The 24,042-nt window shown below is 41.9% G+C and overlaps 1 protein-coding gene across 9 annotated transcripts in view; it reads left to right on the top strand.

Annotated features, from left to right (window-relative positions):
* LOC123504316 overlaps positions 1 to 24,042 on the top strand; it is a 380,235-nt gene that overhangs the window by 262,127 nt on the left and 94,066 nt on the right. For all 9 annotated transcript variants that reach the window (XR_006674804.1, XR_006674806.1, XR_006674805.1 and 6 more), the window contains exon 8: positions 7,170 to 7,281. Coding sequence is in view for 2 of the 9 variants with exons in the window: in XM_045254740.1 (XP_045110675.1) it covers positions 7,170 to 7,281 (112 nt within the window). In the remaining 7 variants the exon portion in view is untranslated. The remainder of the gene's footprint in view (positions 1 to 7,169; positions 7,282 to 24,042) is intronic.

The raw sequence follows: 24,042 nt of genomic DNA, 5'->3' as shown, positions 1-24,042 counted from the left end.
TACTACTGTTACTGTTACTGCTACTGCTACTGCTACTGCTACTGCTACTGCTACTACTGCTTTCTACTTCTTCTTCCTCCATTTCTTCTTCTTCTTCTTCTTCTTCTTCTTCTTCTTCTTCTTCTTCTTCTTCTTCTTCTTCTTCTTCTTCTTCTTCTTCTTCTTCTTCTTCTTCTTCTTCTTCTTCTTCTTCTTCTTCTTCTTCTTCTTCTTCTTCTTCTTCTTCTTCTTCTTCTTCTTCTTCTCCTCCTCCTCCTCCTCCATTTCTTCTTTCTCTTCTTCTATTACTACCACCACCACCACTACTACTACTACTACTACTACTACTACTACTACTACTACTACTACTACTACTACTACTGCCACCACCACCATCACCACCACCACCACCACCACCACCACCACCACCACCACGCTTCGTCCCGCCAAAACTCGCCGGATCAGCGTAGCGTGGTATTGGGTAAAGCTTCTCATTCACGGCCCCCACAGCCCTACAATGGCCATTACAGCTGACAGAGATGAGTTGAGAAGTCTGCGGGCCCTTTGTCCTGCAGTGACCCCTTAGAGGCTGGTGGTGATGGAGATGAAGGTTCTGGAAGGTTCTAGAGGGAGGATTCCATTCGTGTTTTCGCATCAGACAGTTCCCCTTTGCCGTTTCCCAGTGTCATGCATTTGAAGACTGCAAGGTCGCCGGTTGTGGAAAGGCTTGGCTGTAAAGGGAATGCCATTATTATTTCAACGTGTGGAACTTGAAAAATCCTTCGCCGTAACTTATATACTGCAATCTATTCTCTTTAGCCAAGTGATTTATACTGGTTATGGAAATGCTCTTCACCACACCAACTGAATGGAGGAGAGCTTTAATCCATCATGTTCATCAGTCTTATGTATAAAGAAAGACATTAAAAGCGGATGCAGTTTAGTCATTCCCTTCAGCACCATGACGCGTTTTCATATTCATTTTGCTTACTATTTAGTGATCTTATATAAATAAAAAAAAACTCACGTGGAGATTTAATACTGAAAACTGTGGCCATTAATCTTCTGACCTCCACATACTCTTTCTAATGTCAAGAAAATGGTCTAATCGTACACAAATCCCAAGGTAAAAATATATCCCAGTACTGAAGGGGTTAAGGAAGCAATCCCTTAAACATATCAGAGCAACGAACATCAGGTCTGGCTCAAACTTGATCTGAAAAAAGGCTGCTCACGTCACGAATGAGTTGTGGATCATGTTACGTTCTTTATTTTACGTCGAGGTGGAAGTTGCTGGTCCGCCTTCGCAACTGCTTATGTCTTCTGGATGATAAATGTCTTGCCAGCAACGCGACGGTGATTCGAAGTGGAGGAGCAGCGAAGAGGAACGAGACTCCTTTTTGTATTCTTTCCTCCTTTCTGCTCCGGGAAGAAATTAGAGGTTTGCAATGTCAAGAATGCAGGAAAAGTTGAAATTTTTGTGTGGCGATTCTGCTGCGATTCTGTTTATATCTGGAGGCTTAGATGGTTTGTTTCAATGCATTTAGTTGAATTTTACTGAGTCTTCTCTTACTTCAGCTCTGGATAATTGTACTGATAACATCAAGCGTTAAGGAAATGTATTATTTTTCTGTCCTGCGTGTTAATTTTTGTCTCTCACTCTTCATTACACCGCGGAGATATCTAACACCAGAATTCACTGCATAGACCACAAGGCTTATCAAATTCCTCGAAAAATTCTAAAAAAAAGGAAAAGAATTGCATCCACAGAGGTTTAAGTTTACAGTAAAGATATTTGATCCGGAAATCAGGTTAATTGGCCAGGATCACTGAGGCAAAGCTTGTGTTGAGCTTCTATTACACCAACATAATTATACACCACTGCCCTACTTTTGGGGACCGAGTGGCAGGACAGGGCTCATGTCTCACCCTGCAATTCTTACCCTGAAAAATGCGGTAACAGCGAGAGGGAGAGGGTGGCATCATTACCATTTATTCCATATTTATTCCGTATAGTGGCTGAGGGAAAGTTGTGTGTTGCTCCTGCCACACAAGCTTTTTTAACCTCTTCAGTGCTGGAACGCATTTTTCCCTTGAGTTTTGGATATGATTAGATGATTTTATTGACATTAGGAAAGGTCTATGGTTGTCAAAAGATCAATGGCAGAAGTCTTTACTATTTTAATCCCCACATAAGTTTCTGAAACTGTATAAAATCACCAAATAGTAAGCAGAATGGATATGGAAACGTGTCATGGTACTGAAGAGCTATTACCAACTCGCTATTAACGATGGATGGGGAGGAGCCTTCGCCTTTCCGATCTGTGTCTCTCACTTTATGTTAGATACGAGATATGAAGCAGGTCACAAACAGCATCGATGGGAGTGGTAGATCGGTTGCTGTTTGTTATTTGTTTGTCATCCTTTGTGTGTGTGTGTGTGTGTGTGTGTGTGTGTGTGTGTGTGTGTGTGTGTGTGTGTGTGTGTGTGTGTGTGTGTGTGTGTGTGTGTGTGTGTGTAGTTTTACTGATGCTGATGAATACAATGCATTTTTCTCCTCACTGACAAAGATGGATTACGTCATGCATGGAGAGGACAGCCAGGCAGGGGGCGCTCTCTCTCTCTCTCTCTCTCTCTCTCTCTCTCTCTCTCTCTCTCTCTCTCTCTCTCTGTGCAAAATCATGAAAACACTAAAGGTTAACGTAAATATGTTTAATGATAAAGAAGTAAACCGTGTAACTGCAATTTTCCATGTGTGTGTGTGTGTGTGTGTGTGTGTGTGTGTGTGTGTGTGTGTGTGTGTGTGTGTGTGTGTGTGCGTTTACGTGTGCGTTTACGTTTGCTCGCTTCCTTCCTTGCGTGCGTAAAATTTCCACGAAATCTGTTCTTCTCTAAATTTCTTGGTAGCATTACAGATGAAAACCATTCGTGCAGCACCTCCTCTACCGTTTTGCCTTTCAATACATCCCCTTTAGATAACTTTTCGGCGTGTTTATTTAGAGCGGCGAGCAAACGTGAAAGTGTCATCTCATAATTTGGAGTTGGTAATGAATTTGACCCGTTTAAAGGTCGTGCACAGGAACGAAATGTATAAATACGAGTTGCATGCAGAGTTAGAGGAATCATTCGACAGTGTCATGATTTTAGCGCCGCCAGTGTTTGCAGGTCAGTTGAGGAAAAGCGCATACACAAAGTTAGGGGCACGGTATTCAGAATCCTGGTGTTTTTTCTTTTTATTGGGAAATTAAATAACGTAAGATTAAATTTTACTTTCGTAACGCGCAATGATGTGCAGGTAAACACACACACACACACACACACACACACACACACACACACACACACACAGGCAGTCGCACACGCACAACATTTGAATTCACAGTGCAATAACTAGAGAAAAAAGGCTTTGTTGTGAGCCATTTTTTTTTTTATATTCCAGCGGTACCTAATAGGGGCGCGATAGCATGATTAAAAAAATACCTTTGATGTCCCTTAGTTGGAGGGAAAAATACGAGACCCTGTGTATTTTTGGGAGGGTTTGGTCTGTTGGTGCTGGTGTTCCTCTTTTTTTTCAGGGCAATCGTTTAATTAGTAATGGAAAGGGTAGGAAGGTGGGACAAGAAAAAAAATAGATAAATAAAAGATATACCGGCTTGTATGGACAGAGGTTATTGAGCTTCTCCTTCTCTCGTATTGAAAACACCTTCGATTTTTTGGCGGCAAGAAACATTATTGTGTATGGAAACTTTTTTTTTTATTTTTCCTTATCATTTCCTGTTTTTTCGGGTTTATTTAATGGAGTTTCTGTTTAATTCTTGCAAAGTTTCTTCCGTATATGGTTAGAGAGAGAGAGAGAGAGAGAGAGAGAGAGAGAGAGAGAGAGAGAGAGAGAGAATATATGACATGCGTACCAACTGAGAGACAGACAGAGAAAGACACGCACTAACATACATAAATAAACACACAGAAACAAAGAAAACATTCACAAAAATCGACAGAAATACAGATAAACAGACAGAAAATATACATACCTACTAACCCACCCATCTAACACACACACATACACACATACACACACATAGAGAACACGTACAGTAATGAGCTACCCCATCCAACACACGAGTTCCCACATTCAGCACAACATGCTCACATTAACAAAGATTCCATTCGGCTCAGGGCAAGCTCGTCTGTCTGTCTCTCCTCTATTCACCTGCTGCGGCTTCCTGGCGTGGATGCATCAGTCTGATTCGCCTCGCAGTTCCGGGTTACGTGAGGTTGGCGCGTCCAGGAAGCAGCTCAGTGTGTGCAGAGGGGGACACTAGACAAGTTTGCGACGCTCGGCTCTCTCAGACAATGTTATTCTTTGTCGTTACAGTGTGTTACTGAGTCTGGCTCACCTTTGATATTGTTTTCCTGAGTTGTTGTTGTTAGAGATGTTAGATACGAGAAAGAGAGAGAGAGAGAGAGAGAGAGAGAGAGAGAGAGAGAGAGAGAGAGAGAGCACGCACCATGGTTATTTCTTTCTTTATTAACTGTGTTTCTGCGTTCCTGGTAGAGTTCATACTGTTTGATATATTACACAGAAGGAAGAGAGATAGCCAGACAGACAGACAGACAGACAAAGAGGCAGGCAGACAAAAAACGCACCACTTGAAGAAAATCCTCTTAATATGTGAAAAGATCATATATCAAAAACAAACAAGATTTACCATATATTTCTTTGAAATCAACGTACATAAAAGACATTACAACACCTTACTGATATATTAGTAAATACCAGATGTGAAAAATTAGCGATAAATCTTGTGTTCCCTTCCCCCGGCGATCAGTCACGCGCAGGAGAGGGGACAGACACAACTTCGTGCCATAATCCCACGACCAGTGACACATTGAGGCCATCACTTCTGCCTTGTTTCCTCGGTTATCTATTCACTTAGTTTTTTTTTTTTTTCAGATATTGTGCAAGTGACAATTCTTTTTGTTTACGCAGAAAGACATGGGGAAAAGGGAAAAAGGACACTTATGAGCTATTACACACATTAATTCAACTCAAAAAGGATGAGGATTAAAAGAGAAACATTCACTTCCTTTTTAAGTTAGAGGTACAGAGAGAAACAAGAGACAAGTTGAAAGTGGAAATAGAGGATAGGTAGGAAAGAAGAGAGAAAAGGTTCCCATGTTAAGAAGTCAAATATTTTATGCATTCTAAGCACTCTAAAAAGCAAGACATCTTTTTAGGAAACCGCCGTGGTACAGTGGAACCATGCGTGCTTTGGGCTCCGAGGGATCTCCAAGCGCACGGGTTCGAATCCTGTCCACGGTCCGAGTGTAGGTTGGGCTTCCTCACTCGGGGCAACGGCTTCCTAACGGCTGGGCTTTGAGATAGGAGGTACCCCAAAAAGTATCCCCTTTAGCCCATAAATACCGTGAAAAACACACATGGTGTAAATGGTGTAAATATCCATGAATTATACTGGATCTTTATTGGCTGAGTAGGATATTTAGGTCCATATTCTGAATCGCTGTACTCTCTCACCGTTATTACTTTCCAAATTCTCTAGATGAAGATACTCATGGTTTTAAGGGTGTTTTTTTATGGTTCTGGAGATAGATTAGCCATATTTCTAGTTTATGAAGGGCAACGGTTTCCTAGCGGGTGGGCTTTGAGATAGAGGGTACCCAAAAAGTATCCCCTTTAGCCCATAAATTCCCGTGAAAACCCCACATGGTATAAATGAAAAAAAAATAAATTTTCGTGAAAACCTGGCTAGTCTCTGCAGGTCTTGGGAAATTGTCGTGGTGAGAGAGAATGGCGTTTCTTTAATATAGACGTTACTGTCACGCACGCAAAGGTACAGTACAGTCACGGTTACAGCTCCCGACACTGAAACAACGTGTAGTTATGCTTTGAAAATGGAAATGTTTATTCATGTCACGAAAAAAAAATAGCAATGAAATAATGCGACCGCAAGGCATGGCGGAATTATGCTGCATACTAATGAGGTTGTGTTATGTTGAGCTATTTCGGTGTTTTTTTTATCATTTTATATTCTTATTTTTATTTTATTTTTCGTGGCATTGACCTGTGAAGGACATGACGTGACCAGCCAGTAAACACCACATTTCCACAGCGCATACAAATACGTACAAAAAAAAAAAAAAAAAGCTCAGCGTCGGACGAACGGGGTGTAGAAAACGTATTTTACCATTAAACTTAACTCCTTCAGTATCATGACGCGTTTCTTAATTCATTCCGCTTACTATTCGATGATTTTATACAGCGTCAGAAACTTATGTAGGGGTTAAAATTAAGATTGTGGTCATTAATCTTCTGACCTCCATAGACCGTCCCTAAGTCCAATAAAATGGTTTAATCGTACAGAAATTTCAAGATAAAAATGTATCCCAGAAATGAAAGGATTTAGCTATCTAACTCTCACTCGGACACTGTTTTGTTATATCATTCCTCATTTATATAACCTTCAGAATAACTTGTGTTGCCTTCCTAACTAAAATGTAAGCATGGACACTGTTTTTACGCTCTATTTTGACTGATATGTATTCTCAAAAGATGGACGGTGTAACTCTCCAGCCTTTTTGTTTTTATCCGAATTTTTTATATGATTATCTGCATCTACATGACCTGGACAATACCGTATAATTTGTGTCCCTTCCTAAGAATACGTAGACACTGCTTTTATTGGCATATGGTGTGATTTTGCAACTGATTTTTATGCTTTTTATCTTTTCTTTTCATATTATATTTGGTCAAGATAGATGGTGTGATTCTCCAACTGACTGCTCTGCTTGTGATATTTTCTTTTCACATTTTCTATCATTCCCTGCATCTCTATGATCTGAAGAGTACTGTTACTTCCTTCCAAACTAAGAATACAAGCATAATGATTCTCCATTTAATATTGTATTGGAGGCAGTGATTCTTCTACTTGCGTTTTTATCCATTTTCTTCTATTAGTCTCAGGAGAGTTATATGTCTTTCTTCCTTCCTTCCTTCCCCTTCAGGAGCCTGCACTCATCGATCTAATTTGAGCACCATTACTTTCTTCCTAACTATTCATTGATATTGTATTGGAGGCAGATGGAGTGATTTTTCAACTCAGCTTTTAACCCATTTTCTTTCTATCAGTCAGAAGAGAGTAACGTGTCTTCTTTCCTTCCTTCCCCTTCAGGAGCCTGGACTCATCGGCGTACAACAAGGCGAACGAACTTCAAGAGGACATCAGCATGAGGCGCTTCGACTTGCAAGTGGCTCAGGTGCATCTCTCGGCAGTGAAGGCTCAGGTAAGGCTCTGGGGAGACACAACGGGAGCGTGAAGTGCGCGACGAAGCCCGCCAGGGGGTACCAAGGGAAGGGAACGAAAGAAAATTGGGAAGGAAAATATGCATCTCTTGGTCCACCGAATATTTGAGTAAGGAAAGGCGGATGGTGGAAATCCAAATGTTTACTTTTCATGTTGGATTTTTATTCTGTGTGGGTTTGTGGTTGATTACATTTCGTAGATGTTGCGTTGTGGGTTTTGTCCTGTTGGTATTGTGAGGTTTGATCGATTTTTTGCTATAAGTTGGGTTTGGGTTTTTATATTAGTGTTTTTTTAGTCTAATACCTGAACACACACACACACACACACACACACACACACACACACACACACACACACACACACACACACACACACACACACACACACACACACACACACACACACACACACACACACACACACACACACACACACACACACACACACACACACACACACACACACACACACATTCAAACAGATACATTAGGTAAACACTTCGATTCTTCAGTGCCAGAAAAAAGCACCGAGGAAGTCTTGGTTTTAAGCCTATAAAGTTTAACACCAAATAAAAAGTGGCCTGTTTTCATTAAGTGTGTAATCAACTCAGATAAGCAATCAACCTTTCCTCTTCAATGCTGACTCAAGATCGGTCTGGGAATGGTGGATGAGATGGGGCACAGATTAAAGGCCCTTTTGATGCTGGAGGTACTGGTTCTCGCTGGAAATCGTCCTGGTGTACCGTGACTCAGTAGGGAAGAGGAAGGTTGCGACAAATGACATCCTGTGACAAGAGCGAATCGTTACTGAGTGTAGCACGTTTCAATTTGAGGGATTTAAATAGAATTCTGGGGAAATTTTACATGTTGTGCCTTTTAACGATGGTGAATTTAAGGAAAGGGAGGAAGGTTGTGAAAAGTGAATAGTTATTGTGTGTTGTGCGTTTCAGTTTAAGAGGTTTAGAACTTTTACGTGTTGTGTATCGAAATCATGGCATCTTTTATTTTTGTTTATTTATTTTTTGTTCCTGAAAATCTAAATGGTCAGTCTGTTGTCATGATTTCAAATGGTCTTATTTTCTAATCTTCCTCGTCTGGCATTGCTGTCGTTCTTTGCCTTCTTCTACTGTTATTGTAGCGTTACGTCAAAGATCTAGTTTATATTTTTTTTTTGCATCTTCTCATCCTCTACTTTTTTATAAATCCTTTTATATCGTATAATTTCTCCTCTCCAGAAGCACTTGTCTTTCTCTTTTATCACCTTCCCTTTTACTTATCTCCTCCTTTCACCCATCTCGGCTTCCCTTTCCATTGATCCACCTGTCCCATAAACCTTTAGAATAACACTTAATATCGATTACCTCCACATTATTCCAGCTCCACTTTGTTCCTCTTAGCACACTTATCTAGCCTCGCTCACGTGCCTTCCTCTCTCCTCCCGGGAACGACCCACCTCGAGGGAGATCAAAGATTTAGGCAAGGCAAGCTGGCCGGGAGGCGTGTCCGAAGAGGGAGCGAGAAGAACGGTAAAGGGTTTTCCGTATAATCCAGCACGTTTTATGCCGCAGCCTCTACTTTTACTTCCACCTCGAGAGAAGGAGTCGTGTGATTTCTCTTAGGTTCTTGTTGGTTATAAGTGAGCAGGGTTTTTTTTCTCCTTCATTGGAATGCTCATGTTTTGTGTGTAATTTCAGTCGTGCCTCAGTGTGTGGAGTTCACGGAAAAGTACTGAAAGAGGAAAATTGTTATGATGCTGCGTGGAAGTTCCGAGGAATATTAGTGTTGGTGTGTCGGTCATGTGTAAGAGAGAGTTTAAGAATGGGGTGTTTTATACTAGGGAAAACTACAGAAAATAATGAAGAAAGGAAGAAATATATCAGGGGTTAGTAAATAAGGGAGATGAGTAGAGAATATATGAATTATGAAAAGGCATGTGTTAGTAGAGCTTTGGGATGGCATGGTAAAGAGGGAAAACATCATACTGGTCAGAGGGTTGATTCCACGTCCCTAACCCGCCACAGCCCCGCCTCTCGCCCTCCACTCCTGTCTCCGTTCACCCGTAAACTCGTGTATTTCCGACTTTGGCCGACATCAGAAGTTTTAATTAAAATGTAACCGAGGGACCTTTTGATGAATGTTAAGGACCAAATGGCACTGATGAGTAAAAGGATAAATAATAAATAAATCCATATGTTATAACGTCACCACTAGCAAAAATTTGGTCACGCGTTCCCAGGTGTTTTTCGCAACTTTTTTTCGTTATTTGGAGCAACATTTTCTGAAACGGTGAAAGTTTTGATTGCACCAGTGTTAAAAAAAAAAAAAAAGATGTCCGGCTGTAGAGTATTGTGTTTTTCACTTTTTTGGGCTGTCATTGCGTCTCCTTAAGCTTGGCGAACTGTCAAAAGATGTCAGGAAGGATTGCAGAACACCAGTAGTGCCCACAAGAAGCCTGTAGGAACCGCAACAAGCCAGTTTGACCTGAAAGAACCCAGGTGAAGCTGTTAGAAGTCAGTTGCAGCTTCACAAAAACAGTAGAAGCTGCAGGAGGCCAAGAAGAGATGCAAGAACCCAATAGAAGTTTCAAGAAGTCTAAAGTGTTCCAATTTCATTCGTCTGGGAATGACAACATAAACTTTTTCCCTTTTTTGTGCCACAACCAGCCTCCTTCACGCTTAATAAAAGTGAGGATGAGAGCCCAAGCTTACCTCGTACTGACAACACGCGCCGCTAATCAATCCAACGGTACCACAAACTCTCCGGCCAGTCAAGTAAACATACGCTCCTCGAGAACCATTGGTGGGCAAACAGAACATCTCACTGACCCAGAAACCCTTTAACTTTTTCAGTACTGTGACGCATATTTTACCATGAGTTTTGGTTACAATTGGACGATTTTATTGATATTAGGAAAGTTCTATGGAGATCACAAGATTGATGGCCACAATCTTTACAATTTTAATCCCCACATAAGTTCCTGAAGCTGTATAAAATCACCAAATGTGTTGTTACCAGCATGAATATGAAAACACGTCATGGTACTGAAGGGGTTAAGTGCACAGGTTCTCTAGTAAACCCACCCATCAGTTACTCCCTCCTACCCACACTGTCCCCTGAAAAAAAAACATATTAAAAAGCACACCTAGTAATTTCTCCACAACGAAAAGAAAAATGAAAGCGATGAAATTTTACACAGAATGGCGCACGGGTCATTCTGAGGACTGGAGCTGCCTCGCTTGACTGGATCCATTAGCGTGAGTCGTCAGCCGCTGATCTACGAGACCCGCTTGTGTGGTGTCTGCGAGTCGAGTGCCGAGTCTTACCTTTTGTCTGTTTCCGCCGGCAGCTTCTAAGTCGTCGTCATTTGCTTGGGCGGCAGGAAGAGGCGCATCTCGTGTCTTGGTCTTGGCGAAGTTAATGTCTTGCAAGAGAGAGAGAGAGAGAGAGAGAGAGAGAGAGAGAGAGAGAGAGAGAGAGAGAGAGAGAAAAGCGCGAAACGTACAGAAAAACAGTCAGCTGGGAGAAAAGAAGAAAAGAAAAAGAGAAAAGACAAGAAAAGAAGAGAAAACACTACAAAGAGAGAGAGAGAGAGAGAGAGAGAGAGAGAGAGAGTTGATATATTTATGTATACGTATATGTGGTTCAATAGCGTGATCTCCTGTCTCTCTCACTCTCCCTGACTATACAATCAGGCACCACACGAGGCGACAACAATAACACGGTGCACTATTACACTAAAGACGCCGCAGTAACGTATCTCTGTATTTGCGACGTGCTCCTACTACTGCTGTCGCTTTGTTTACTTACAGCTCATAGCGAGGAAAGGAAATCGTTACCCCTTTGCATATTTACACACTAGTTCTTGATTCTTATGACCTTACTCTCTATATTTCTTAGGCTTCTATTCTTCAGTGCCTTGATTTTCTTTTATGATACACACATTTTATTTACTCATATGATTTCTTTTATATACAGGAAATTAACCTCCTTTTTAACCTCTTGAGTAACATGATGCGTTTCTCTATTCATTCTGCTTACTATTTGATGATTTTATACAGCTTGAGAAACCATTAATCTTTTAACCTTCATTGAGTCTATCCTAGTGTCAATAAAATGGTCTAATCTTCCACAAATCTGAAGGGAGAAATGAGTCCCTGTATTGATGTGGCTAAACTTCTATTCTTCACTACCTTGATTATTTTTTATATAATACACACTGTTCATTTACTCATAGAATTTCTTTTTTATACAGCAGATTAACCTCCTTTTTAAACTACATAATTGCTTCTCTGCTCTCCTCCTTCTTCTCTTCCTCCCCGTTTGTTTTATGGAGCCATTTTCAATATCCACTTTTCCCCCACGCTGTGTTTTCAGTTCATTCTATCAGAGAGTCTCACGCGAGGCGGTGTTCCTCCCATCTTCCTCCAGGCGGGTGACGTGGCTAATTGAACGTCGGGCGATGTTTCCTCTTAAGACTCAAGTGAAAGAGAGAAAGTGGCTGCTAGATCTTGCTAACGGAGAGAGAGAGAGAGAGAGAGAGAGAGAGAGAGAGAGAGAGAGAGAGAGAGAGAGAGAGAGAGAGAGAGAAGGGGGGAGGAACAGGGGGTAAGAAACAAGAGCTGCGAATAGTCATCAAGTTTACACGTAATATTCTCTAAATAAGTACCTACCAATTTCTACCTCCCAATCCATACAATAGACAGACGTACAGACGTACAGACAGACAGCCATTCAGAGAAACAATAAGACAGACCTTAAGTAGAGTTATCCCATACATTCCATGCCAGCATTTTTAGAGTTGACAATGTGCGGTCAAGTGGATATGTCTGGTCGTGTGTATGTACATGGTGGATATTAAATCAATCTGTAGGTCGTAAAGAGAAAAATTATGGCAATGCGTATGGTAAATGAATAGAAGAGAGAGAGAGAGAGAGAGAGAGAGAGAGAGAGAGAGTAGATCGACCGGTGAGAAGTGACTGGCAGACAAACTGAAGTAAAGAGATGACTCACCAAGAAACAGACTTCCTTGAGTAAACCCCTGACGATGTTCATAGCGAGTGACAAAGGCCTGTATTCAGAAACGTTCTCTCTCACCGCGACTATTTTCCACGGCCACAGAGATGACTAGCGGGGTTTTCAAAAGTGTTTCTCCAGTTAGTAATGTAGAAATCTTGTCAATCTGCCTCTAGAAACGTAAAAGCACCTAAAAAATTCGTCTAAGTTTCAATAAAGCCTTTAAAACAGTGGAGGTGAAGTACAGAAGGGAATGAGAATATTGCTCAGAGAAAGAAAAGAAAAAAAAGAAGGAAGTATGTACTAATACTATAAGTGCCTATATAGTATCCATGTATAGGGAATAGGACTCATTTATCCCATCATTACTCTCTCCACTCAATATCCTCACACTAAGCAAGACAGTTGTGAAAATCCGCAGTACTCCCTCATAACAGCACGGCATGAGGGAGGGAGGGAAGGCAGATTGCAGGCCGCTTATAACTGGGACGTGAGCTGGTAGGAGTATCATTTTATGGCGCGTTGATGTTATCGGATCAGGAAGGCTTATGACCCTCTTGGAATAGTGCCGTGCCTCCCTCCCGCCATCCCACAAGCCACTCTACCCGGTCCGCCTCTCTCACACCCTGCCTCGCCTCACACAAAGAGAGAAAGAGAGAGAGAGAGAGAGAGAGAGAGAGAGAGAGAGAGAGAGAGAGAGAGAGAGAGAGAGAGAGAGAGAGAGAGAGAGAGAGAGAGAGAGAGAGAGAGAGAGAGAGAGAGAGAGAGAGAGAGAGAGAGAGAGAGAGAGAGAGAGAGAGAGAGAGAGAGATTATAGAACAGATACCACAAGACATGTATGGAGGGTTGAACTATAGAGAGAGAGAGAGAGAGAGAGAGAGAGAGAGAGAGAGAGAGAGAGAGAGAGAGAGAGAGACAGAGAGAGAACAGAGAGAGAGAGAGAGAGAGAGAGAGAGAGAGAGAGAGAGAGAGAGAGACATTTACTACCCCACACATGTGTTAACTTAGCCATTAGCCACTCATTGCCAAACACTCCATGAAAATAAAGCTAAATAAAATCTCCCTCATGAACACCAACACACCAATTGATAGATAAAGTCACACACGGCTACCTCTTGCCACGAAGCCCGCAACATTTAGCATAGGTCAGGAACACAAACAGCGGTACTTCTTTGTTATGCCATGATACAAAACAACACAATCTGAGGGTCATCTGTTACTCATTTGGAATATCATAGAGAGAAAGAGAGAGAGAGAGAGAGAGAGGGACAGGGAGAGGGATATCAAAACGCCTCAAAAAGTAAAATAGCCTTTTCTCTTGGCCCTTTTGTGACTTGTTTCTTTTGAGGGTTACGGCATTATGAGCACTTCTTTTTTCTAACCCTTTTTTTTTCTCCTTTGACGGTCTCCTGAATAAATTTTAAAAAGAGTGTGATGAAAGTCATATAAGTTTTCCAGGATGCTGTCATTACTCTAGTTCTAGTTTAGCTCCTCCAGTACCATGACGCGTTTTTATATTCATTCTGCACTCTATTTGGTGATTTTATAGAGGTTCAGAAACTCATGTGGGGAATTAAAATAGTGAAGACTGTGGCCATTAATTTTCTGACCTTCATAGACCCTTTCTAATGTCAATAAAATGGTCTAATCGTACACATATCTCAAGGTAATAATGTGTCCAAGTACTGAAGGAGATAACATAGCTTCTGCACCACTGACGAGGAAAGTATAGAGAGATTTTAAATGATCATCTAGTTAATGAAAAACAGTCCTATTGAGAGTTTCAAGAACCATGAATTAGTGATTTGGAGCAGAGATTAATATGTTTTCAAATGGAAGGTTGTCTCTTGTATTAGATTCACTCTGCCTTCATTTCAGCGCGGCATTTCACACTCTTGTTTTCGAATGGGTGTTATGATTTTGCCTCAGCATAAGCGACACATTGAAGGATGTTAATTTGTTAGTAGATAATCAAAATATTCACCACCCGCTGTAGTTTCCGTGTCAGCCTATGCTTTCCTAACACGAGGCATCAACTTTTTTTTCCTCCTAGTGACCAAAAGAGAAAGACAAAGACTTATGAGGGGACAGACACACAAACATGAAGGCAAACGGAACAAGCAGACAGAAAGACAGACAGATAGACCGATAAACAGTTATACATACATACATATATACATGCATACATGAATTCCTTAACGAGAGAGAGAGAGAGAGAGAGAGAGAGAGAGAGAGAGAGAGAGAGAGAGAGAGAGAGAGAGAGAGAGAGACCGACCCGTGCTGGGCCAGTCACGTCTGCCCCGCCGCGGTGTTCGCACGTCGCCAGTCTCTCTCTCGCCCTCCCTCCGTGTTCAAAGCTCACAGATATTCCCTCGCTCACATTCGAGTCCTTCTCTGTCAACGCAGCCATACCAGTGTTCAAAATTGAGTGCCCGCTCCTATGCCTGTCACTTCAACACTTCCCTTGCGTTCAAAGAGATAAAAAAAAGAGATCTTGCATTATTCCCCAGTTCCCCCTCTCCCCTTCACCAAAGACTGTAATATTCGTGGCATTTCCCCCCGTCGGGACTCGAGTTGTTGCGTCAGTTTTCAGTTGTCAGTCGCGGAGAGCCTACGAGTGATAGCATTGTAAGAGTACCGGAGGAATTGATTCACCCTCTCCGCGGAACTGTGACCAGCACGAGGTAAAGATTTGTACATAGGTATACAGTACACACTACCTCTAGAAGCCCCCATCGAGACTGACTGTCTGCCCACTCACTGAAGGAAGGTCGTGGTCGTAGCGTAACATACAGTAGTCTAGTTCCGGACTCCAGCCCTCGACCGCTGCCCTAGCCACTTCCTGTCGTAGTGTTGCGTCCTGTACACTTTTGTTGTGTGCATTCCGTCCCTTCCTCCTCCCATCCCTACGTGATACATAGTGTAGTACGTTGATTGGTTGATTATTTTGTTGCATTCGATTTTGTATTAGATTTGAGACAGTGATATACAGTCTTTCTCCTACGTGGATGTGCATGCATTCCTGCCCCGTCTGTGGGTGGTAATTCATACGTATCTGCGTAATAGAAGTGTGTATGTCGTTTTGATCTCAGGTAGCACGCCCTGCCAACCCTCCCTCAAGCAACAACCCCGCGACACTTTTGGTTGACTTGTTCCCAAAGAATCGACGTCATTTGGTCCAAGATGGGATTGCATAATCTGTACAAATTGGTAAGTTTTTTTTTAGTGACCTAAAATCCTATTTTTCACCTTTTTGAATCTTTTTTTTCTTGGGTCAAAATTTTATGAATGTTTTTTTTTTTTTTATCTTTATGTATTGTTGTTTTGTTTCTTAGTTTCCTCTTGTCTTCCCTCTTAATGAAATGTCACTAAATAGAGGAGTGATGATTTTTTTTTTCTCTCCTCTTCCTACTCGTCCTTCCTTTCCTTGTCCTCCCTTTCCACTTCTCCCGTTCCTCCTCCTCCTCGTCGTCGTCCTCCTTCTCCTCTTCCTCCTTATTGTTTGTTTGTTTTCGTGTTTGTTTGTTTGTTTGTTTGTTACTGTTGTCGTTGCTGTTGTTGTCGTCTCATCTCACCTCAGCTCTTCCTTGCATTTGGCATGTGTAGCAATAAAGCACCCCTCTTTACTACTGTTTCTAAATTTAGCATCTTATATATTATGCAACTAGGTCACTGCGCATAATTTTTTACCTTTACATTTACAGAGAAAAAAAAGCGCTGATGTAAGCACTTTTTACCTCTTGAGATCAAAGAAAAAGGGAGGTCTTTTGATGGCATTCTTTTTTATATGTGTTTCCTTAATGTGCTACACAAGAGAGATGGGTCCGAAAACAAAGGAAATATAAGTTTCTGAAGGTTGGCGCTTTTGATAACCAGACTTTTATAATGTAGCTCCATTTCCTCCAAGACTCCTGTGCACTGGGGAGCTTTTGTATCATTTTGTGCCGTTCGTATCATTGACAGATCTCGTGACATCAGTAGGAACTCTAGGTATTGAGTGAAGGTTCGTATTGACTGAAGGCACGTATACTTAAACGCTTTCTTCTCTCATTAGCTGTGTTTTCAAAGGTCACAGATGATTAGGCAGGTTTCCGTGAGTGCTTTTTCCCACTGCTAGCAAGAAATTTTGGTTAAACTGTGGCTGAAGTTATGAAAACACTCTTGAAACTTAAACGGACAAAGTATAGTGTACTTAAACGCTTTCTTTTTTCATCAGCAGTATTTTCAAAAGCCACAAATGATTAGGCAGGTTTTCATGGGTCTTTTTCCCACTGCTAGAAAGAACTTTTGATTAAACGGTGGCTGAAATTATGAAAACTCTCTTGAAAGTTAAACGGACAAATAATGATATCCTTAACCGCTTTCTTTTCTTATCAACAGTGTTTTCAAGGCCACAGATGATTAGTCAAGTTTGTTTGGGTATGTTTTTGCCACTACCGTTATAGAATCCCTGCAAAACCGTGGCTAGAATTAGGAAAACACTCATGCAAATTGTAAAACCACTCCCTAAAAAAAACACCATTACTGTTATCCAATCTGGTGAGAGAAGATATGAGGAGACATTTGAGATACAGCCCTCTAAATAAATGCATCTTTCGTATGTTAATTGCAATACCTAGGATTCACGACGCTGTGGATCATTTATTTACCTATTTTACATGACCGCACTTCGTTCCTTCAGTGGCTAGCAAGGTGAGGGGCAAATATGAACCACACACTTAACTGAGCTTCAAAGACGAGGCAGTGCGCTCCTTGTGTCTGCGTTGTTGCGTCATGTTTAAAGGAAGATATTGCCGAGTGTTCCTGATAAGCCGCGCTGAGGAAACTGCCGGCGTGTGGGTGGGTGGAAAGAGAGAGAGAGAGAGAGAGAGAGAGAGAGAGAGAGAAGGGACGGGGACACTACCACACAAAGAATAGTTTTTCTCGTTGACGCGGGGACACACACACACACACACACACACACACACACACACACACACACACACACACACACACACACACACACACACACACGATATCACAAACCACTTTAAATTCTGTCTCGAGATTTTTCATTTAGTCGACATACCTATAATACTTTTCTTTTCATTGTGTCTTCTGTTCTTATATAAACCTCACCAAAGACGAACATGCAACGAAACTACTTATATTTTTCTTCGGTCCACATCATCACGTGACTGAGAAGTAAGTTGCAATGGAGCTATTTTTACCTTTATATTCTCGACCATTATCACTATTTACGCTCGACGCAAGACTGGCATGCAACGAAGCCTTTTTTTTCTCATCCATTTACATATTCTAATTATCTCCCATCATCACGAGACTCAAAGCGAGGATGCAATGTTATTTTCTCCTCACCAACATCATTATCTAGGCTCAAAGAAAGACTAACACGCAATGAGAATCTTTTTTTTTTTCCCATTCATTTATATTTTTTTTATCTCGTCCTTCACCGTTCATCACGAGACTCAATTCAGCTTTTTTTTCTTTCCTGTTATTATCTTCACTATGATCACTACTCTATGCTCAACAAATAATTAACATGCAAAGTTTTCTCCATCATCCTCTTTCTTTTGTCTTCCTTTTCCTTCATCACAAGACTCATTATTAATCTCTTCATTACCAGGACGCATTTTCATATTCATCCTGGTTACTATTTGGCGAATTCATACGGCTTCAGAAACACATATTGGGACTAGAATAGTAAAGACTAGGCCATTAATTTTTGACCTCCATAGACCCTTCCTAATGCAAATAAAATCGTTTAATCATACCCAAAAATCAAAGTGAAAATGCGTCTCAGTATTGAAGGAGTTAAGATGCAACGAAGCTACTTTTTTTTTGTCACTAAGCTGAACAAAGACTAACATGCAGTGAAGTTTTCTCATCTACCTCTTCCTTTTGTCTTCCGTTCCCTTCATCACAAGACCCAACAATAAAATGCAACGAAGCTACTTTTTGTTTTCATCTACAGTTTCAGTAGGCTCAACAAAGGACTTTACTATGTAGATTCAGCCTATACGAGCATCGAGCACCAAGCTTCCCTTCCCCACAGTCTGAAGACCTCAAGGGGCACGGAAGTAGGCCTCAGAAAAATGGCCTTTCATTTCATCTTCCTTTAGTGGCCTCATGTATTGTTCTCTCCTTTCCGTAACACTGAATATTGCTTTTTGTTAAGACTAACGTTTCTGGTGGGGAAAGCGCAGGTGGTATCCTTCGGTGTTCTTAGTAGGGAGTCTGCAGCGTATTGGTCATTTTACAGGCGATTGGTTCTTCAGATAAGGGTTGGGCGAAGGAGTTTTGCCGCGCACCAGGGAAGGGAGGAGCGTCAGTGCGGGGGACAAAGCTGTAGAGGTGAGACAGAGGTTGTTTCGGCCACGTGCATTGGAGACTTGGAGACTTGAAGATGAGAAGGAAAGGATGGAGATTTTAACCATTTTAAGGGGTTCTGTTTGTCATTTAAAGTGCGTACTAATTTTAGATTGGTGTCTGGTTTGATTTTTTTTTTCTAAGTCTTTTCTTTAAACTTTCTTTCGCCTTTGTAGAGAGTTTACAATTTTTCCGTTAAACACACACACACACACACACACACACACACAACTCTCTCTCTCTCTCTCTCTCTCTCTCTCTCTCTCTCTCTCTCTCTCTCTCTCTCTCTCTCTCTCTCTCTCTCTCTCTCTCTCTCTCTCTCTCTCTCTCTCTCTCTCTCTCTCTCTCTCTTCATTCTTCTTTCTTCTCCTCTCCTCTCCTTCCCTCCCCTAATCCTGCGTCATTACAGTTGCCTCTCGCAATGTCACAAGGACCATAATCGTCCGCACTGGATTCAGGTAAACTGGAGCACAAATCCACGATACCGCTGGGAATTTTCGTGTAACATTTTTACTTCATGTGGGCGAGAGGCGGAAATGTCGCCCTCCCCTCACCCAGCCCCTTTCCCCCGTGAAGCTGACACCGAAGGAAGGGAAGGGGAAAATGTCGGTGAATGAGGGCAAGAGGAAGGTTGAAAATGAGGAATGAAAGGGAGAGGGAGAAATGAGGGGAAGAAAAGAAGTGTTAGCTGCAGAATTAAGTGTGAGGATTAGGATGAGAGGAGAGGAAGGATTTGGGAGTAAAGTAAGGCGAATTGGAGGAGGATGAAGTAGTGGAGGAGGAAGAGGAGGAAGAAGAAGTAGGGGATGGAGGAAATGAGGAGATTAAGAAAATGAGGTTAAAGAGAAGTAGGAAGAAGACATGAGAGAGAAAAGGTGAGGGAGAAGGAAAGAGAAGAGGAAGTTAAAGAAGAAAAGAAGGAAGAATAAGAAAGAAAATAAAATAAAAGAAAATGAGAGAGAGGAGATTAGAAAAACGAAAAGAGAAGGTGAAAGAGTAAAGATACGTGAGAAAGAAAATTGGAGATGAAGAAGAAAGAGGAAGAAGTTAAAGAGGAAGAGAACACAGAAGAAGGAAGAGAAAAAAGAGATGAAGAAGAAGAAGAAGGAAATTAAGAGAAAGAAAAAAAACTAGAAAGGATAATAATAAAACACAGGAAAAGGAGTAAGTAGATGAGAAGGAGGAATAGATAAATTGCCAACACTAAATAAAACAAGGCTGAAACATCCAACTAACAATCCATAACACAAGACTATAACAAAACCACCCATTAATATATCCTAGAAACATAAGAACAAGAGAAGATAAAACAGAGGTAACATAAGCAATACAGACAAGTCAAGAATCACCTTTACAAGCGCAAAAGAACCGCATTGCATTAGCGTTGCCTCAGAACCAAGCAAGTCATGTGTTAGCCGAATACTTCCCTCCCTCTCAAGTTTCTCTCAGTAAGCAAGGCAGTTTTTGTAAGGCCACTTCACCGGTGAGATAGAGAGAGAGAGAAAGGAGAAGGGAGTCTGCGGTGCTTTTCTGCCAGAGGTGCAGGTACATCAGAGAGAGATTTTGGCAGCTCTCTAGGAAGTCGTGTCGGAGAAAAAGTGTCCAGGAAGTGCTAGGCGGGGGCAGGAGAAGGAAGAGGTTAGATGCGGCGGGCGACTTAGGGCTTGAAAAGTTTGCAAAAATACGCTCGTTTCTCTTTCCAAGGTAAACGAGCGATGCGGGAGGAGTTTTTTCAGAGAGGTGAAGAAAACGTGAGGAATTTTAAATCTGATATTGATAGAAAAAAAGATCAGGTATTAAGTTGTTTATTCATGAAAATGTGTGAGCTTGGAGTACTTTTAAAGAGAGAGAGAGAGAGAGAGAGAGAGAGAGAGAGAGAGAGAGAGAGAGAGAGAGAGAGAGAGAGAGAGAGAGAGAGAGAGAGAGAGAGAGAGAGAGAGAGAGAGAGAGAGAGAGAGAGAGAGAGAGAGAGAGAGAGAGAGAGAGAGAGAGGGTTCTAGGTAGTATGAGAAAGCGTCACGCACGGAAGCCACTAGAGATAAGCATTGTCTTGGAAGCGAAGATAAGAGGTGAAGAGCGAGGCTGTGTCCCCGTGCCAGCGAGAACATAGAGGGAGTAAGGCGGCGAGAAGATAGTCGTGCTGATCCAATGATGAACGAGACACGACCCACGCCACCCCAGATACGAAACTTGGTGTAGGGGGAGGCAGCTGGGAGAGGCATTGGAAGACTGTGGTGGTGGTGGAAACAATACTTCAAACTGGCATTTCTAAGGATGCTTTTTGTATGGATGTTTAGTATTAGGTTGTTGTTACTAATATTGTTAGGTGTTGGTCTGAAGTTTATATAAGGAGCTGGGAGAGGCAGAAGGTAGTGGTGGATGAAATACTTCAACCTGGTGTGTCTAAGAATGTTTTTATTGTAGAGGTTAAGTATCAGGTTATGTGTTGCTCCTAAGGTTGGAGGCAGCTGTGAGAGGCAAGGGAAGGTAGTAGTGGTTACGGTGGTGGTGGTGGAAACAATACATGAACCTGGTGTGTCTAAGAATGTTTTTAGTGTAGAGGTTAAGTATCAGGTTATGTGTTGCTCTTAAGGTTGGAGGCAGCTGGGAGAGGCAAGGGAAGGTAGTAGTGGTTACGGTGCTGGTGGTGGTGGTGGTGGAAACAATAAATGAACCCGGTGTTTATAAGAATGTTTTTATTATACAGGTTAACTATTAGGATGTGTATATTGATCTTAAAGTTATGAAGGCAACTGAAAGAAGCAAGGGAAGGTGTTAATAGTGGTTGTAATGGAAAAATACTTCAACCTGGTGTGTGTACGAGTATAAGAGTGTTTATTGTATACAGGTTAACTATTACGATGTGTATATTGCTCTTAAGGTTATAGTCCGTCTTGAGTGTCTGATAAGTAGGGATTTGAACACGAAGAGGATGTGAGAGGTGGTCTTCCCTACTGCGTAATGGCCATTCCTTCCCCCCCATTAACCATTGCAGGAGATTTATGTTTCCGACAGAGGAGAAAAAGAGGAGACACCTTATCCTCATCTTCATTTTGTTTATAGGAGGCTCGCCGGCTTGCACCAAACGGCCTGACACACACACACACACACACACACACACGCCTCAAGTCACGCAAGAAGTTAGATAGACACACTAAAGACAGACAGAAAAGAAAACACAGACAGAAAAAGAGACGAGGTAAGATACACAAGAAGAGAAATGTGAACAGACCTCGGAAAAAATACAGACAAACTAACAAAACCAAGACAAACAGAACTAGAGAGAGAGAGAGAGAGAGAGAGAGAGAGAGAGAGAGAGAGAGAGAGAGAGAGAGAAAATTAATGGTGATGTACTCCTCTTCATGTTGCTCGTGTCTAAAAACATGATACTTTAAATCCTCGTGTTGGTGCTGATGTTATTTCCCCTCCCCTTTATTCCAGCCGCGAGAGTTGCTGCAAATTCACCTCCTCCTCTTCCTCCTCTCCTCCTCTTCCTCCTCATCCTCCTCCTCCTCCTCCTCCTCTTCTTGTTCCTCTCTACGCTGTATTTCATTACTTGTCTCCTAATACTCGTATATTCTTATGACCTCCCATACGTCACACATTCCCCTTCCACCCTATGCCGTTTGTTCTTATTCCGTCCTTACGATGTTTATATATGGAGTCTCCGTGTCAAGAGAAGCAATGAGGGAGGTATACGTTCCGCGTGATGATGCTGTTACAACGAGGCATCTTTCTTTCTTTCCTTCTCTTTCCTTCTCTCTTCTGTGGCGGTGAACGGAATCCTGCGCAGTCTGTGGCTCACGTGAGGGAGAAATGAATAGACTGGCTTGTGTAATTCGTTTGCATCTGTCTGGGCTGAGTGTGTATTTTATCAGAAACGAGAAGATTTGTGTGCAGATCAGTTTGAGTGTGGAGTTTATTAGTTAGGTGAATTTTATAGATGGTTAGTTTACGAGTCTTTTTGTCAGTACCACCGGAGTACCACCGTCTGTCTGGGTTGTGTGTGTCTTTTATCAGAAACGAGGAGAATTATTTGCAGATCAGCTTGAGTGTGGACTTAATCAGAAAGATGAATTTTATAGACGCTTAGTTTACGAGTCTTTTGTCAGTACCACCGAATGTTTATATTCTTTATATATGACTGGGGATGAAAAATGCTATACTGATCTGGGAAATAAGTATATATGTGAGTTAAGAAGAAAATACGACAAGCTGCAAGAAGATATTTGGCCTTCACGTGGTAGTCCCATTAGGAATCACCCACATCTTGAACCACTGTCATTCCATCCTATAAATTTATCTAACCTTTCTAAGACTTCCTTCCTATTGACTCGTCACGTACTAACCTGATTATTTAGCCTATTGCAGTCATCCACTACTCTAAGAAACAGTTTTTTCCTTATTTCTCTTATAAAACCTTTCCTTATGTGTGTGGGTGTGTGTGTGTACGTTTGTGTCTGCGTGTGTCAAAACTTTAGGCTCGCAGTGCACCCGGAGTGTCTCTCTCAGTATGATGGATCACTCGGGTGGAAGCAGTGATGGATCAGAACCCAACCTCATCCTTAACCTAACCCTGCTCCTCCCTTTGCTTGCCTGCCTTATTAACCCGCCTCTGTTCTCACCCTCCATTAGTCAGTCTCAAGGCCACACTCACACACACACCGCCCCGAGAACCATCAATCGCCCTCGCGCCGCCGCCTGATGTGTGCTAATGTCTCAGATTGCGTAGAAAGAAAGAATAAGAAGTCAGTGGCATATAAGATCGCTTGGCACGTCCTGAGAGATGGCGAATGGCATCTAGTGAAAGGAACTGTGTAGAGTAGTGATAGTGTGGGGAATTTTGTTATTGTCATCGCTCTCCTTCTCTCTCTCTCTCTCTCTCTCTCTCTCTCTCTCTCTCTCTCTCTCTCTCTCTCTCTCTCTCTCTCTCTCTCTCTCTCTCTCTCTCTCTCTCTCTCTCTTTAGCTCTGTAAAGCAACAACGTGCATTAGAATCCTGGTGACAATATCAAAGTGACATGTTCATTACCAGCTCTTTAATACCTCCCCGCGGCTGCCGCCCACTCGCCTGGTCACGTGTATTGTAAGCCCCTGCAGGTGACACGGCCAGGTGCACTCTTGTTTACGTGACTTACTCCTACTGTGACTCTATTGGCAGTTACACCGTTCATATACAATGCTATGTCCTTTGAAATTTGTCCATCTGAAGCTTATTCAAGTTTTAGAATACTAGTGTACGTCAGCAACCCTATCATCCTTAGTGCGGAGAAGTTATTGCTTGAAACTCTTATAATTCAGTCCCTTTTTCCCACACGATTCTATGGTACTCCCTCTTTTTTTTTTTTTTTAACACTGTGT

Source organism: Portunus trituberculatus, chromosome 15 (genome assembly GCF_017591435.1).
Source record: "Portunus trituberculatus isolate SZX2019 chromosome 15, ASM1759143v1, whole genome shotgun sequence".
Taxonomy (NCBI): Eukaryota; Metazoa; Arthropoda; class Malacostraca; order Decapoda; family Portunidae; genus Portunus; species Portunus trituberculatus.
Note: the sequence above shows the minus strand (reverse complement) of the source record. Positions and strands in the feature narration are given on the sequence as shown.